This window comes from Antedon bifida, chromosome 2 (assembly GCF_963402885.1).
Source record: "Antedon bifida chromosome 2, ecAntBifi1.1, whole genome shotgun sequence".
Taxonomy (NCBI): domain Eukaryota; kingdom Metazoa; phylum Echinodermata; class Crinoidea; order Comatulida; family Antedonidae; genus Antedon; species Antedon bifida.
In genome coordinates, this window is record NC_136227.1 from 25,283,926 (window position 1) to 25,301,901 (window position 17,976).

At 34.6% G+C, this 17,976-nt stretch overlaps 1 protein-coding gene across 1 annotated transcript; it reads right to left on the minus strand.

Moving 5' to 3' along the window:
- Positions 1–334: 334 nt before the first annotated feature.
- On the minus strand, positions 335–17,517 carry LOC144858724 (uncharacterized). Its single transcript, XM_078714822.1, has 25 exons — positions 17,505–17,517; positions 17,056–17,191; positions 16,004–16,054; positions 15,335–15,355; positions 14,073–14,105; positions 13,510–13,635; positions 13,139–13,219; positions 12,304–12,516; positions 11,697–11,816; positions 11,458–11,538; positions 10,936–11,154; positions 10,667–10,705; positions 10,083–10,202; positions 9,529–9,609; positions 8,849–9,070; positions 8,571–8,687; positions 6,813–6,893; positions 6,455–6,664; positions 5,087–5,119; positions 4,517–4,951; positions 3,837–4,178; positions 2,719–3,045; positions 1,916–2,242; positions 787–1,113; positions 335–510 (listed from the first exon to the last, which is right to left on the minus strand). Exons 2-25 carry the CDS (start codon positions 17,189–17,191, stop codon positions 458–460), a joined length of 3,795 nt encoding a protein of 1,264 aa, XP_078570948.1. The 5' UTR covers positions 17,505–17,517; the 3' UTR covers positions 335–457.
- Between the last annotated feature and the right edge of the window lie 459 nt (positions 17,518–17,976).

Below are 17,976 nucleotides of genomic sequence, written 5' to 3' on the forward strand. Positions count from 1 at the left end.
CACATTTTGGGCAACTTATGCATTTCGGTCTATTGGACCGTTTCTCTATTTTGTTGACACAGCACTGACACTATTCTCGACAACTTCCACATTTTGGGCAACTTATGAATTTCGCTCTATTGGACCGTTTCTCTATTTTGTTGACACAGCACTGACGCTATTCTCGACAAAATGTCGCTATTGTCGTTTTTCTTGGAAAAAAAACCCCCATTTTTTTTGGACAAGACTCACCAACTTAACTCGCTCAGCAGCTAAGACATACATACGCAATGTAACACAAAAAAAGGAATATTCAAAAGGTATTGTTGCATTAATAGTATTTAATTGTTTCAAATCGTATGAATACAATTCTAGAAATATAAAGAATCCCCACAAAAAGATATAAATTTCCCCAAAAGACAAAATATAAGATATCTTTCTTTCTGTAGTTCATCAGAGATGCCACGTAGAACTTGCTTTAACCCCACCAACATCCTCTCCACCAGTGGCAATGGAGTACAGGAGGTACAGCTGCAGAGAAAATAAAACAAATCGAGCATTGTGTAATAATTGTAAAATTGAAAAACTGAAAATGTATCAAGTACTCTGTAAAGATGGGGAATTCTGTGAGAATAAGAAAAATCCAGCCCAAACCGATTCGAATCCAAATCCCAATCTGCTTGATATGTATGCGCTTTAACCATTAGATCCGGGTTCATTAGATTGGATAGGGTGGTACGGCGAAACAACAGCGCTTTATTAAATATTAAAAAAATATTAACGTATGTAATTAATTATAATATTTACGTCTAGGCCCGCAGTAGACAGAAGCATCCTCAGAATGAGCGCAGTTGTGTCTTCTAATTCCATTAGAGGAGCAAGCAGCCAAATCATCTTCATTTCCATTACAACCAAGGTCATCATATAATATAGGCCCGCTTCCTGGACCATATTCGGCCCTTGATATTGCCTCAGTAGCTGCTGCTAAATTTAATCGTCTGCAGACAACCCGAGCTTCCTCTATGCCAAAGTAATCATCACACACAGTGCCCCACTCTCCATCAATATTTATTTCAACTCGTCCGAAATGTCCATTTCCGCCAACAAGTCTTATCAGCGCAGGTCGGTTAATGGCTTTATAAAATCAAATGTAAAAATTAACTTAACAAACTACTACTCATCGTCATATTTTACAAATATTTGATATACTACCTAACGTAACAACTTAATAAACGATTAACGAGTAACTAGAAGTAATATGAGATGATCAGGTAGGCCTAAAGCTCTGTCTACACTATGAAAGCCTAAATACGGTACCGTAGTGATATGACATGTCCAGATATAGACACATCATATTTTTTTGTCACATAAAGTTTGATAGTGTAGACAGAGCTTTAAGATTTCGAAGTCGTTCAAATCTATTGCATTAAAATCTTCACATAATCGTCCTTCTCTGAACCATCATGTGGCTATTGAAACCACAATTGAGTTTTGAATTCGAATGCATCACAGAGTTACTCATGAGTTTACAAACAACCATTAGGCCTAATTCAATTATCATAATTAATATGTGATGCGAAGTTGACGAATGGAACAGTGTATTATAATAACTATACATTCCCCACCAGTTGCACTCGATAAACATTTCAGCCTTAAGTCTTCTTTTACACGCTATATAGTCCATACATTCCGCTGACTAACTTTGATGGTACTTGCTAAGAAAATGTTCTCCTTTAAAGGTTGTTGTATTTAATAACAAACTTTTCGTATGTAATTTGTTTGGTTCTTCGTTGTTTCGTTACTCTGTTTTGAATTACCTATATGTGATACAGTAGGTTCACATCATCATTTATAGTTATTATTTCAAATAGAAATATTTAAAAGTAGGCCCTATATTATCAAACGCATACACATTTTATTTATATCTATACTGTACCAAGACAAATGACACCGGCGTCTTCGGAATGTGCACAGTTGTGGACTCCTATACCTCTGTTACCGCAGGTACCAAGACTGGTCTCTGATCCGGAACATCTAACATCATCCAAGTTAATCGAACCACCTCCTTGTCCAAACCTAGCATTCGATGTGGCTTCACTTGCTAAACCAAAGCCTAGCTGTCTGCACAATACATTACCATCGTTACTATCCCAGTAGTCATCACATACTGTACCCCACCTTCCACTTAAATAAATTTCAACACGGCCTTCACGTTCGTTTGATCCTCCGACTAATCGAACGCCACCGGCAGTACCTTCATTACCTGTGAATACAGTATTAATACTTTTATAATCGATACATTTTTTTAATCCACAAAACTAGTCTCTCTGTGTTTAATACACTTTTTTCCAACAAAACGATTATTATTTCCAATATATAATGTTATTGTGATGGTCACGGTATTTGGTCATTGGTAAGCCTCAAAATAATTAGGTATAATAACCAGGCCCCAACGGGCCTCTCATGACCGGAATTAATTATAAATTGAAAATTGGATTTAGCACTTGCTAAATGCGACGTGTCTGTGTCTACGTTTTAGGATATTTCAAGTAAAACATGAATAATTTTGAATTCGTGGTTGGCGAAGAGAATTTATCGAAAGTGCATCTTGAGATGGTCCTTACTACTGAGCAAGGCGCTTAAATATACTGTATAACGATGTACATGACACAAATTACTCAGAGCAGGCCGGCTACCCAATTTTAGAACATACCCCAACACTAAGCCCCAAAAACTTACTATAACATATAACACTAGCATCTTCATGGTGGCCACAGTTATGATTATGAATGGAAGGGCAATCGAGTACACTACTCTCGGATCCACTACACCTGACATCATCCAAATGAATGTCACCACTACCAGGCCCGAACCTAGCGCGTAATGGTGAATCCATTTCTCCGCTAGTAAAACCTAGTTGGAGACAGACCACACGCGCGTCCTCTGCTGACCAATAATCGTCACAAACAGTTCCCCAATGTCCAAGCCTCCACACTTCAACTCTTCCTTCGTTGGCCGCACCACCTCCAACTAGTCTAACAAGTACAGCTGGTGCTGGTGCCATAACTATGAAAGATAAAACACTTAGTGGTGGTAATTTTGAAAGATAAGTAATTCATTGACATAGTTAATTGCATAGTGTTAATTTAAACGAATATATTACACATACTGGATAATCAGTTTATTATACAAGGGAGTAGCGACAACTTACATAATTTCCTTTAAAAAAATTGAAAATTTTCTTATACAAAATTGGAACTTAAGGAATATTCTGTTTATACAAACGTAAAATACTTATGGAAGTTAATAAATGGATATGGAGGACATCAGTATTCAATATGTTTTTAAATGAATTAAAATTCAGGTTACATCTCAACATTTTTACAAATGATAAGAACATTATAAGGCAAGTAATACAAACATTATAATTAAAAGAGGCTTAATTGAAAGGAAAATTATGTGGTTGAAATAGGATAAGAGAGAATTGTGAACATTATTAACTAGATTGTGTTTGTGTATAACCTTTGTAACATGGAAAATATATATTTTATATGAATATTCTATAGAAAAGCTAATTCACATAAAACAAATTATATTCTGTATGTGAAGTATACAGAGAATGAGTATACAAATACTGAAAGAAAAAAAACCATTGATGCTGTAGAAAAGAAATAAACATATCTTTTATGAATGTTTGCAAGAATTTAAAAAGAAAGAAAATAAATATAATTGAAGATAATAAGGGATATTAGACACTGATAGTGTACCGTACTAACCCTATTTTATTTAGTCTTTATATTTATGCATATGAGAATAAATGTGGACACCCCACCAAAGAAAAAAAAGCGACAACTTACTATTACAAATAACACCAGCATCCTCGTGGTGACCACAGTTGTGTCTTCCGATACCCGCGTTTCCGCAGCTCATAAAATCTGTTTCCGTTCCAGAGCAAGCTTCATCGTCCAGGGCGATGCTTAATGACGTACCTTGTCCAAAGGGAGCGTTTTGCAGGGCATCCTGTGCACCGTGTTCAAAGCCCGCTTGTCTGCAGAAGACATTTGCGTCATTAATGTCCCAAGAGTCATCACAAACAGTTCCCCAGAAGCCGTTGATGTACACCTCTACTCTACCTTCGTTATCACTACTTCCGCCAACAAGTCGAACATGTATGCTAGGAATAGGTGGTGGACTGCCGGCTAAACAAATATGAAGATGTTATGTTTATTTTACTCCGCATTACTTAAAATCAATATACTTATTGTCTACTTATAGTCTAATAATATAGTATCGGACATTGGAGTCGTTTATAATGGACCTTTAAATTACTGATTGTGTTCCATAATGATGGTGATTTATCTTATGGATGACTAGAAGTACGTACTCAATGTATACACTTTTTTTAATGAAATAAGTGTAAAGAAGATATTAAAACCCTATGAATTATTTAATACCGTTAAGATGACTGTCTGCTGTCTGTTTCAACATAGAGAAAATTAAAATTTGATAAACACAATTGTTTAATTATAATACTTACTATTACATACAGCACCAGCATCCTCACTGTGAGCACAGTTGTGAATACCAATGCCAGCATTAGGACAATCTGTCAAACCTCCCTCTCCAGCTGCATTAGAACATGAAAGGTCGTCTAGAAGGATAACTATTCCCACAGCTTGTCCGAATCTGGCTTGCATTGGTGCTTCCAGTGCTCCTGCCGCGAACCCCATTTGTCTGCAAGCAACAGATGCATCAAACAGGTCCCAGTAATCATCACATACGCTACCCCATACATTGTTAACGAATATTTCGACCCTTCCTTCACTTTCAGAATCACCGCCAACAAGTCTTATACCTCTGTTCTCTTCTAACAAGCGCTGTGCTTCTGCCAGTGCCTCGGCCTCTGCTCTCTGCCGTGCTTCTTCTGCTGCTCGTTCTTGTTCCGCCAACAAACGGGCGGCTTCAGCGGCAGCTAAAATAATAGCATTATCAGAATATAAACAAAATGCCACATAGTCAACCCCATGGTTTGAAATACAATATTAATTTCAAATTTAGATCAAGTAAATCTCTAGAAGAATATTATTTATAACAATTAAATTGTTACCTGCTTCTCGTGCAGCTATGGTGTCAGCATCAGCTAAAGAAATAAATAATATAATTATTAACAAAGAAAGGATGATTGTTTTCTACCAACCCGTGAAATGTGCACAAAGTCACATTTGTGCAAACAACCACGTGCAAACATGGCACCCTCAAATGTGCAAACAACACATTTGTGCAAACATGGTATGATTTCAAAATATAGCCACTCCATATTAATTTGTAGTAGACCTAATACAGGCTGAAATAATCTGTTTTGAAAAAAAAAACCAATCACAATCATGTCAGGATTAGGACTGGCACGAGGTCGCTGTTTGCGTGAGATGGTAACTTCCATAGCGTCGAAATTGAAGTCCATTATAGTTGTCCTCTCATTTCAAAGAAATTCACAAAACATAATTAAATTAGATTATTATTATTATATTTATTTATTTGTATTTAAACTGTATTACTGTTATGCGCGATTTGAACAATTTATACAGTTTGAAATTGTGAGGATTTTCTTGCATTAATATTCAAATTGCACAGAGCATTTTGAACAGGGCATGGTATTTTTTTAGTTTTTGATAAAACCAGAGCTCATATAAATCCGTATGCAAAAAAATATATAAAAATACAGGTCTGCACAATTGTAGAATCTCATTTGCACATTCAACGTAAAAACTGATCGTTTTTACATTTAACGGCGTGATGTGCACATTAGTGGATTATACATTTTTACAGATTTGCATGTACATGTGAGGGTGCCATGTTTGCACAAATGTGGTTGTTTGCACAAATTTAACTTTTAGCACATTTCACGGCTCAACACGGGCACTTGTTTAAAAGGTCGGATGGCTTTATACAAACAGTTGCTTTCTTTGTGTCTAGAAAAAAGGAAACGGAAAGCTAGATTTTAATTTGACGAATTATATGTGATATTCGTACACATGGCTATCGTCTATCATCTCAGACACCTCACAATCAAACAACACACAACACAAACCTTACCCACTATCCTAGAGCACTACAGCACAACATGCTTACAACGAGTCACTTTATAAACTCATTTATATGCATAACTTCCAACATGCCCATACATTAGTCAAACATTTGAATAATTCAGTCATGGTGTACCATGCAACAAAAATTGGTTAATAAACGAATTAAATTTAGTGTTAATATGACTTTTATTGCTGCGCTTGCGTCGCCTAAAGCGATATCCGGGAACAATGCGTCTAGTCAATTTCCTAATCCTCCAATATGCTTCCAATGAAACTAACGTCACCACATCATTACCGGGATTTGGATTTGTTTGCAGCAGAATGACACGTGATGTTGTATATGTTTTAGGATTTATTATTATACCTATGAAATTTTATTTCTGACTTACGTGTTCCAAAAACTTCCACTTCACAGAGGGTGAGGTAGTTACTGACGGTAACCGAAACATATTGGCCATTAAGGGTGCACTTTCGAACGATTCTGGGTGAGCGTGAAACATCAATGCTTCTAACTGGTTCGCCACATTGTTCACCAGATTGGCTATCTTCTTCGCGGCTCACCCGAATGACAGCACCGACTATCCGATCTGTACAACAATCTGGTATTTAGAAGAAAATGAATTATCATCTTACATCTGTTTCTCATGTTTTATGTAATGACAAAAGGCAAAAAGTTCTCGGCTTTTTGTATGAATAAACTTAGGGTGTACGCACTTCCGGAGAGAAAGCATTGTAAGTTTTACTTACCTGCTCTGTTGAAAATGGTTACGGAAGTAATGTCAAAAGTTTCCAGAAGATCGACTTTCCACCATGAGTCAGGTTGATTCTCTAAAACGAAGACAAAACATTAAATAATAAAAAGAAAATGTGTAATGATAAAAAGCATTCACCAGATGTAAAATAAATATATTTTCAGCCTAAAATGGAGAATAAACTAGGTAATAGAACATAAACCCAGTCAGATAAATGTTCTGACATTTTGTACTAGGTTTTAAACATTTCATACATTTTATTATTGACTAGTTTTTATTTAAATCAATCAATAAGCATTTGTTGTCTTTTACTCCAATGATCAATATAACAAATGTGTGTTACTGTATTTAAAATTCTGACGGAATTAACATGGTATTATGTTATTTATGTCAATTATTTATAACTATTATTGTACTCTTTTGAGCAAAAAGAGAAAATTGTTTTCGTCTGCCAAGGTAACGATTTAAAATGTTAAAAAGAAAGAAAGATGAATAGTAACCTAATAGGTCATCCTTTTTTTTCTTTGTTCACACTCGATATGCTATTCATCTTTTCAGGAATGTGCCTTCATTTTATTTCTTTTCATATTTTTCATTGTAATACGTTTTGTATTTTACGTATAGTGAGTGAGTGGCCGAGTGGTTAACACAGTGGAACCGTAATCCGTGCAAAGTCACAAGCAACGGCGCAGATCTGTTTTTAATAGTGGGGGACGTATAAAAATAAAATACTTTGTGAGCGAAGCGAGCAACATAAGGTTTGGGGATAGGGGGCCGCGAAGGGCTCCCTAGAAGCCGGGCTCATTGGGTAATTTATAGGTAGTTTCAATCGATTTCTGAGCACATAAAAAGTATCAATTTCGCCCACGATTTTGTCTTTATCCACGATCAATGTTGTATAATAATACTTTTATTATTCTGTTTAAATGAGCCTTTACGTTCCACCACTGCATTCCGGAATCGCGCTAATGGCTAATGAGGTTCATCAAAGCAACGTTAAACATTCCGATTCCAGTTCCAGTTTTACCACAGGTGGATCCAAAGATCCGCCGCCCTGAAGAATACAATTATTTTGGGTTACGCATTTCTTAGGCACTGGTCCTGATGCGCCACTGTTTATATTCACGCACAATCTATTCTTCTTATATACTGTATTTTCTGAAATTACATACGATACTTCATGCGTGTCATAGAAGTCTTACTTTCAATTTCATTTCAATAATTTAATGATTTTGCTGTTGAAAAATGAGGGGGACAATTCTTTTCTCTTCTTCCTTTTTATCCAATTATTTAAATGTTTTATATATTATAATGTTATATTTATGTATTTGTTTTTAATTTTTGGATAAATAAATAAAGAAAGAATCAAAGGATCACTCGCTCCATGGATGGGATAATAACTGTCAATTGTAAAGACACTTTCGAGACGAGTAGGAGTTACCCTGTCGTGCTAGATCACACTTAACTGTACATGTAGTTGAAGTGTAACATAAGTCATTCATGTAGTGAATGATAATTTGTATTCATAAAAGAGCGCTATAAAAATGTGACATTATTATTATAGTAAAACATGTCAAGTTTATCAAATGCCTCACAATCGTTATTTTAACTCGATAGTTCGGTGGAATCATATATGATATAGTAAAATTCCAGTACACTCTTCACACACATGTTTAGATTCTCTCTTTATTTTATATTATTTTACCTCCAACTCCAAATCTAATCAACAACGCGTGTGGTTGTGCATACTTACGGGTGTGTGTGCATGAGCGGCCTCCGTAAAGATGATTTCGGTTTCCATCAATTGCTCTTGCAGGTTCTCCACCCCATCCATCCGAGCTCTGAGTAGCAGTACCTCCAGTAAGCAACACTGTTATATTAAGAGAATATTATACATTTATTCATATTTATTTAAAATGCATTACCCAATGTTTGATGGCTAATTTTGTTTTGTAAATACCGTGTCTAGTGGCTAGACTACTGAATGTTCAACGTCACAAGAACGTCAAATCGTATGGTATTCGTACTCACCTCCGTCATAAACCTCAACCTCACAGAGAGTTAGATAGTTGTTTACATTCACGCTAACGTACCGTCCCTGAAGGCCTTCATCGCCATTGCAGATTCTGTCTGGGGAAGGTACATTGGTGATGTCTTCCAAAGTAAATGCTTCTCCACATTCAGCGTTTGATATCACATCTTCGTTGTCACCAACACGAACTTGTGCATTATTTAATCGATCACTGCAACAATCTAGGTGCAAAAAATTACAAAATAATAATTGGTAGGAGGTAATGTTATTATCATAATAAAATGTCCCAGTCAACATGATATAATATGATGGGCGTAAGGGCGTGTAGCATGGACTACTGATCGTGAGTTCGAATCCGAATTTCGTCGCATTGCTTGTATCCTTAGGCAAGACACTCTACTTACGTTTGCCTCTCTCCAGGTGTAAACATGGTACCTGGTAAGGTCAAGACATACCTGCGCTGATTACGGATGCAACATTATGGGAGCATGTTTCCAGACGTGTTTGATCCAAAACATTACCGTGTTAATAATGTGAAGCGCTTAGAAGTTTTGTGCATTAGCGGTAATATAAGATCGACGTTTATTATCACTATTACTGTAATTTACCAATACTGTACAATTACATTTACGTTCGTAAACATTAACTGATTTAAAAAAATAAAATTCATCATTCAAACCTGCTCGATTCCTTATCCTCACATATCGTACAGTTAGTGATTGTCCAAGATCAACTCTCCACCAACTCGGGTTGTCGTTTTCTAAACGTGGAATATAAACACATTTTTAATTGAATACAATGTCTACAGATGCATGCTTATTATTTTAATAATCATACATAACACTAACATCAATCTATATACATTTACGCTAGCGAAAATTTCGGTAAATCGAAAGAATCATCTGTGGGTACATCTAGCTTTTCAATTGGTTGAAATGCAGACCACACATTTTTGCAAAAAAAAAACTCGAAATAAACAATAGATTTAGCGTTTAGGAACTGAGTTACAGGTAAGTCGAGATTTTAAGCTTTTGTGAAGTCATCCAATACACAATGAATGTTTTATAAGTTAAGAAGATAACTTTGTGGACCGGTCTCCGTGCAAACAAATTGAAAAACAAACAGTGTAAGTAATTAAACAAAAATATTAAAAAATAGCCAACTAATAATATAATTATTGGCAACAGTAATAATAACAGAATGTACACTATAATCATTAATGCAAAAACTCACGAGTATGAGTACAAGTTCTCTGGTTGTATCTTGCTCCGTAATCGCCATCAACGGCTCTCATCGATAAACCATGCCATCCTAATGAGCTCTGGGCAGTTGGTTTTCCAGCCGACAACAACCCTTAGCAAGTAAACATAAATACAATTCAAATTTGGGACACTAACCCAATACCTCCTCCGGTATCTCTAGCCTAGCGTTCTAGACAATCGAGCTTGCCTGAATAGAGTTAGATTCAAGTCCAATGAAGAAGCAGCCGTAAACAGGTTTAAATTGAATATCTATTTTAAAGTAGCTTTGCTTCAGGGAACAAGGTATTGTCAGATATTTGCTCTTCTCTTCTCTTCTCGAATCACGTCTCGAATGACGTAATTGTACCATATTCATTCATTTTTTTCATTTTAAATTAATTTTAAAATACTTCATAATAATAATTATTATTATCATCATGCTGGTTGTGCAGTACCCTCTGTTTCATTGGGCTAGAATCTAACCCTATTTAAAATTAGTTATTTAATGATCATAAATAAGTCAAGAATAGGATTCAGATGATTGTTTGATCTGTTATGACCAGTAGTGAGCCTTACCAGAAGGAGATTCAGAAACGACAGGTCTTTCCATATCTCCTAAAAAAGATAAACAAAGAATTCTATTTTAGCTTGGAACATTGTATGCATACAGACACACACACAAGTGACCATGACATTTATTTTTTATCTCTAAAAAACTGACATTATCTATGTACTTTTTATTATATAAATATCATAATTATAGCTATTATTTATTATTATTCAGAAAGATTTGTACATGATTTTACACATTAATACGCTATTGCGTTAACTACATTAGTTCATACCATCTCCCCATACTTCGACTTCACAAAGAGTTAGGTAGTTGTTTTCTAGGGATATACTGACGTATTGACCATCAAGTGTAGGACTGCACTGTCGGTCGATGATGGATGATGCAGTAGTGTCATCAGCTGTTATTGGATCTCCACATTGAGGATTTGACGTCATGCCTTCGTCATCACCAACACGGACGATGGCACCAGCTAATCGCTCTCTACAGCAATCTTAAATTTAATTCATTGTTACTTTAATTTCTCAGTATTAAAAATAAACTTTATTAGGCCTATTTTTGTTTCTATTGTTATAATGTACAATACGGTACATATGACAATTGTACTAACGTATTGTTTTAACATGAATTTAAAAACAGAAAGTAATAGGAATGTATATTGGTTGTTACCTAAACTTGCCCCAAGTAATTATATAATGTGAGGCAGTCCAATTATTACGTCACACCTAATGCATATTTAATAAAGTAGCAGAATATGAACGAATAATTCATGTTTTTTGCCTAGATAAGTTTTTACCGTGTCTATTGTATATTCTCACGAATCTGACTGTGTAAGAATTTCCAAGATCAAGCTTCCACCAATTCTGAGGTTGGCGCTCTAAAAGGAAAATCACATTATTCAACTTATTGATATTGTTATTTAAAAAACTACATTCCACAGAATCATACAAATATTAGATGTTTGCTTATTTTGTCTACAACATTCAGACATCCGAAGGGTACAATAAACGTCATTATTTATCATATCTAACTTACGTGTGTGAGTGCAGGTATTACGATTGTAGTTCCCAGAGTGCGAAGCATCAACTGCTCTGCTTGCTACGCCACTCCATCCCACAGAACTTTGCGTAGCGAAACGGCCTTGACTCAGCAACTCTGTAATGTTGAAATATTATATAAACGAGGCGTTTAGTATTACAGATGAATCATTTCTGAATCACTTTCTACTCTTTTGAGTTGGACAGTTGTATTTGTATTGATTTCCTCAATCATAACCCAAACATATCTATTAGTTTTCTAAGACCCCAGATTTGATGAGTTAATTTTATCACTTTACTTTAACATTGTACATAGCACTATTTTCACACTATGATTTGATAAATAAACGTATTTGTTCGCGCATTTAAAATATTATAGTGTTATACCGTAGTGTTTTAGTGTTAATTATTTGATTTCCTGTGTATTTTCATACATCATATCATATACATCAATTAAAATATAGAGGCTTAAACCACTATAATATTTTATAAAACGTACAACCCAGATAAATGTATTTTTGATATCGTTTGCGCAGTTTTCTAAAAACCTCTGTATTATAATTCATCAGTGAAAACATTATTGGCGAAATGTTGCTGCTTCTTACCTGCAGAATAAGCTTCTACTTCGCACAAAGTGAGGTAATTAGCAACATGAACACTGATGTATCTTCCCCTCGTCCCGGCAGCACAATACTTGTCGATGACTGGTCCGTTTCTGACGTCAATCGTAGTTACGGGACTTCCACACGGAGCATTGGCATCGGCATTTTCGTTGTCTCCAACGCGTACTACGGCTGATTCCAAACGTTCGCCATGAGCTATATAAGCAATAGTTGATTCATACGGATATTCAATTGTAAACATAATCAACATACAACATTGACTTACTTATGCTTGGTTCCCACGGAACGCAACACAAGAAGGAGGAATACGTCCAGCAACTTATCTAACTTGGTAAATAATTATTCATACAAAGTTGTGATTATCTGAACTGTCGCTTGTATGATCACTTGCGTTGCGCATACGTACGTCGTCGCATTTATGGAAAAATGGGTTTAGTGTTAACAAAAAGAAGCGTTCATACTATCGAATCTGGTCTAGATCTATATATATCGTATTACTTATTATTATACCCTTATTTTATATATTTTTTAAAGACTAAAGCTCAGTTCCAATAGAGTTCCATCTAGCACAACGATGATTTATCAAAACGAAAAAATGTTACGATTCTTTAAAAATTAAATGAGAAGGATAATACATTATTAGGCCTACTCTGAACCCTTTACTTCAACAACTAAGCGATCAAGTGATTACGACCAGAAAGCAATCATCACCTAGGATTCAGGAAAACTTATGTTTCGTAATTTTAATAACAAATAATAGTTATCGTTTGACAAATCGTAAAAAGTCAAAAGGAAAATACGTGAGTAAATAACTTACAGTTCCGGTTATAAATCCTGACAAACAAAATGTCACTGGTCTCCGCCAAGTCAGCCTTCCACCAGCTGGTACCAGAGTTTTCTTTACAAATGAAATGTGAACAATTCTTGATTATTAGTAGAAGTATTATGTGCGTATTGTGTGTATCAAATATGAGCTTGATTTCTCAAAAAACTAGTGCGTGTATGCTTTAAAACGTCATGCTCTTTTAATTTATTGTAGCCTGGTGGTACAGTATTTTGAATACATAATACTCAAGGTAATTCATTATTTGGACATGACCTCCCCACACCGCATAATTTTCACCCACTAAATATTATTCAATTTAACAAAAATAATGTAAATAATAATAATAACATGCAGATAATTACGTGTGTGAGTACAGGAGCCACTACTGTAGCCAGTTTGTAAACCGCCATCAATTGCCCGTGATGCCACACCGGACCATCCCTCAGAACTTTGTGAAGCAGTAACACGTTCCCCTCTTGTTAGGATTGCTATAAAATTAAAAGTGAGATGGTATTTTCAGTACAGTAATAGGGTTTTGATTTTCGACCTATATCTGTAGGCCTATGCATTACTTTATTTGGCCCAAGTCGTCGTCGTCCACTAATTTTTTTTTTGCAAGACCATGCACACCAAAACATATTGAAATGCGCATGTTTGTTGGTACATAACCCAAAGTCGTCACCTGGACCTGGAATCGCCGAAACTGAGTTCGACGACGACGACTGACTTGACTCAAACTCTTAAACACATGCGCGCAACAAATTAATATTACGTCATGTGTCTTAGTTTCTATGGTATCAGGTTCTAGGTACAGAAGTCGCAAATCGAAAGCCTCCTAACAATGCATACTGTAAGCGTGAGGTTCACATTCAACATTGATCATGCTTCCATTGCTGCAGTAGTTTAATGTATATAAATTACTTACTCGGTTCGACAACTTCAACAATCTCTACAACATCTGCAATAAAAAACATTCCACAATTCATCATTACAGGATGGGCAGTATATGTTGTATAAATATTTTACAGAAGTAGGCCCTCAGAAGAATGAGCAATATGTGACTTTCCATGTAAATCTAATTCTACCCCAAGGGGGTAGGGAAATGACACGATGGATGTAAACTACTTGTGTCAAGTGTACTTGTAACGCATGACTGTTTTTATAGGGCGGCTATTTGTGGCAATTGCAAAGAATAAACCATATTGGTAACGCATGACTGTTTTATAGGGCGGCTATTTGTGGCAATTGCAAAGAATAAACCATATTGGTAACGCATGACTGTTTTATAGGGCGGCTATTTGTGGCAATGGCAAATAATAAACAATACTGGTAACGCATGACTGTTTTTATAGGGCGGCTATTTGTGGAAATTGCAAAGAATAAACCATAATGGCAACGCATGACTGTTTTTTAGGGAGGCTATTTGTGGCAATTGCAAAGAATAAACCATATTGGTAACGCATGACTGTTTTATAGGGCGGCTATTTGTGGCAATGGCAAAGAATAAACCATATTGGTAACGCATGACTGTTTTTATAGGGCGGCTATGTGTGGCAATGGCAAAGAATAAACCACATTGGTAACGCATGACTGTTTTATAGGGCGGCTATTTGTGGCAATGGCAAAGAATAAACCATACTGGTAACGCATGACTGTTTTATAGGGCGGCTATTTGTGGAAATGGCAAAGGATAAACCACACTGGTAACGCATGACTGTTTTTATAGGGCGGCTATTTGTGGCAATTGTAAAAGAATAAACCATACTGGTAACGCATGACTGTTTTATAGGACGGCTATTTGTGGCAATGGCAAAGAATAAACCATAATGGTAACGCATGACTGTTTTATAGGGCGGCTATTTGTGGCAATGGCAAAGAATAAACCATACTGGTAACGCATGACTGTTTTAAAGGGCGGCTATTTGTGGCAATGGCAAAGAATAAATCATACTAGTAACGCATGACTGTTTTATAGGGCGACTATTTGTGGAAATGGCAAAGGATAAACCACACTGGTAACGCATGACTGTTTTTATAGGGCGGCTATATGTGAGGTTATTTTTTCGCTCCTGTATGTGTTATTGTGCGTTATTTTGCTTCTTAGTTTTTGTGTAATAGATCATTATTATTCAATAATCTTTTCTTATAATAAAGATTGTATAGGCATATTTATAAAAAAATGCTTACCTTCGTCAGCGTTTTGGAGTTCTGAAAATAAACAAAAAGTGAATTTAAATTAAATACATCTGTATTTAATTTGCAAACAAATTGTCACACTATTTAAAAAAAAAATTGTCAAACTTTGTAAACAAATTATCACACTTTTATAATAACTATTTTAATAACTGATACTTTGTAATAAACGTGTAGCAATTTGTAATAACTATTGTCGCACTTTGAAATAACTATTATGGAATTTGTAATAACTGCTATCGCATTTTTAAAATAAAGTTGTCGCACTTTGTAATAACTGATGTCACACTTTAAAATAACATAATACTATGGCACTACTTTTTAATAACTGCTGTCGCACTTTGCAATAACCACTGCCGCACTTTGTAATACAGTAACTGCTATTGTACTTTGTAATAAATTTGTCGCACTTTGTAATAACTCAGCGCTGCCGCACTTTGTGATAAATTTGTCGCACTTTTTAATAACTATTTGTCGCAATTTGTATTAAATACTGTCGCACTTTGTTATAACTTTTTATGAATGACTAGTAATTATTACCCGATATAGTTCACAGGTCTGCATAATTAGCATTTAATTAATGTTATTTCTTAAAAGAATTATTACATAAAAATAAAAGAATAAATTATATGGGGTGGTACAATAAACAAAACATTGTTATACCTTCAACTTCGTTTTCATCCACACCTATTTCTTCTTCTTCGACGACTTGTTCTTTTCACATACAAAATAAAATGAATAACAACAATGTAATCGTTAACTTGTCTGGAGAATTGGTATTTCACAATGGGAGTGAATATGGTGTTTTACTGCGATTCTTCGGCTAAAAACTGAACACCAACCAACATTAAGGTATTTTCATTTTATTTATTTTTTTTTTAAATGATACATAAAAATACATTACAAGACGAGGACAAAGAACACGAAAAAAAACCAGACAGAGATAGGATTCCTAAAGTAAACTTAGTCACTATCTAGTAGGTCTCCTATTGCACTGATTTAAAATAAACACAATTATTTAGAATAAAATGTATAACAAAAGTATAAAGAGAAACTTCATTTGGTAAATGTAGTAAAATATAATGCTCAATAACAATATAAGGATTGCAAGTAAATAAAGTGAGGAATGGCCTACAAAAAACGGAACAATTTGTTGTAACAGCACAGTGGCTGTATCATTTCCCGGTGAACGAAGTTATAGAATTAATAGACAAAAGAAAATGTTTCTCAGCTTATGTAAACCTCCATAATGAGTTGAGAGCGGGAGCGGCTCAATCCTCAAATTACTAAAAAATAGAGTTGCTGGAGTAATTATGTTGTATATTAGCAACCGGACCGGACCGGGGAAAATATAACAATTTTACATCTTGGACCATGTCGGTAAACATTTTCTCTCAAGATTATTTTTATTTATTTATTTATTTATTTAACAACATATTTATACAGGATTATACACAGTCAAGTAGAAATATACTTGTTTTGCATTGTTGTCCTGTCGACAAAAACGGATACAAATGTAAATACTTATACAATTACAATTAATAATAATAGCAACAAAAAATATAAACTGGAAGTTAACTGTTATGAAAAGAAATGAGATCTGTATCTAGCTTTAAAGGACATAATCGTGGGTGAATGTTTTATTTGTGAAATTATATTCAGACACAATGAGAAGATATCTACATTTAAGTTATGGTTTTCATTTCATTCTTTACCTGCTATGGTTACCCGTCTAGGCACGGCAGACAGAAAGTTTGCAAGTTCGTGGTACCGTGAACATTTTTGCGATTGTTGACTCACTACAAACTTCGCACAGCAGACGAATAGCAGCAAAAAGCTTAACCTAAACATCTGTGAAAAGTAAGTGAAATATTTATATTATGATTATTATTATATTATATTTATAATTTAATTATTATATTATGATTATTGACATTGTAATAATTATTATTATTATAACCATTATTATTATTATTAAACATCTGTGAAAAATAAGTGAAATATTTATAATATTATATTTATTATATTCTATTTATTATTATTATCATGTTATTTTTATGATGTTATCATCATTATTATTATTATAATTATCAGTGTCAGTATAATAATTATTATTACTATTATTACTAATATTATTAAAATACAACGATTTTTTTGCACGTACCTTTTTCGGCCAGTTCTTCACCACAAATGATAAATTTTGATGATTGCAGATTATTTACAATAGTATTATCAAAAAGTAACACTGGTGTCGACAGTTAGTAATCGGATCATCCTTATAAATATTAATTATTTAAATTTTTAACAAGGGTTTGAAATAGTTGACAGTAATCTGTGATTGATTATGCTGTTAATTTTTCACTCTATTTCGATTGCTTTGTTTGAGCCGTGGATTTCATCGATTTTTCTGTTGTGAAATAGTTTTCTGTTATTCGTGATTCATGGGATTTATTTACTTTTTGATTTTGTATTTTAAAACGTGTTGTTAGGTTTAATGATCGGTGGATTACGTTAGATCAATATTTGTGATCAAGGTCAGACAGCAATCGATCGGTGATCCTGAGTATTATATAATTACCAGTATTTTTCCAATATTATGACACATGTCTTGAAACACCGTCACATGTTTGTCATAA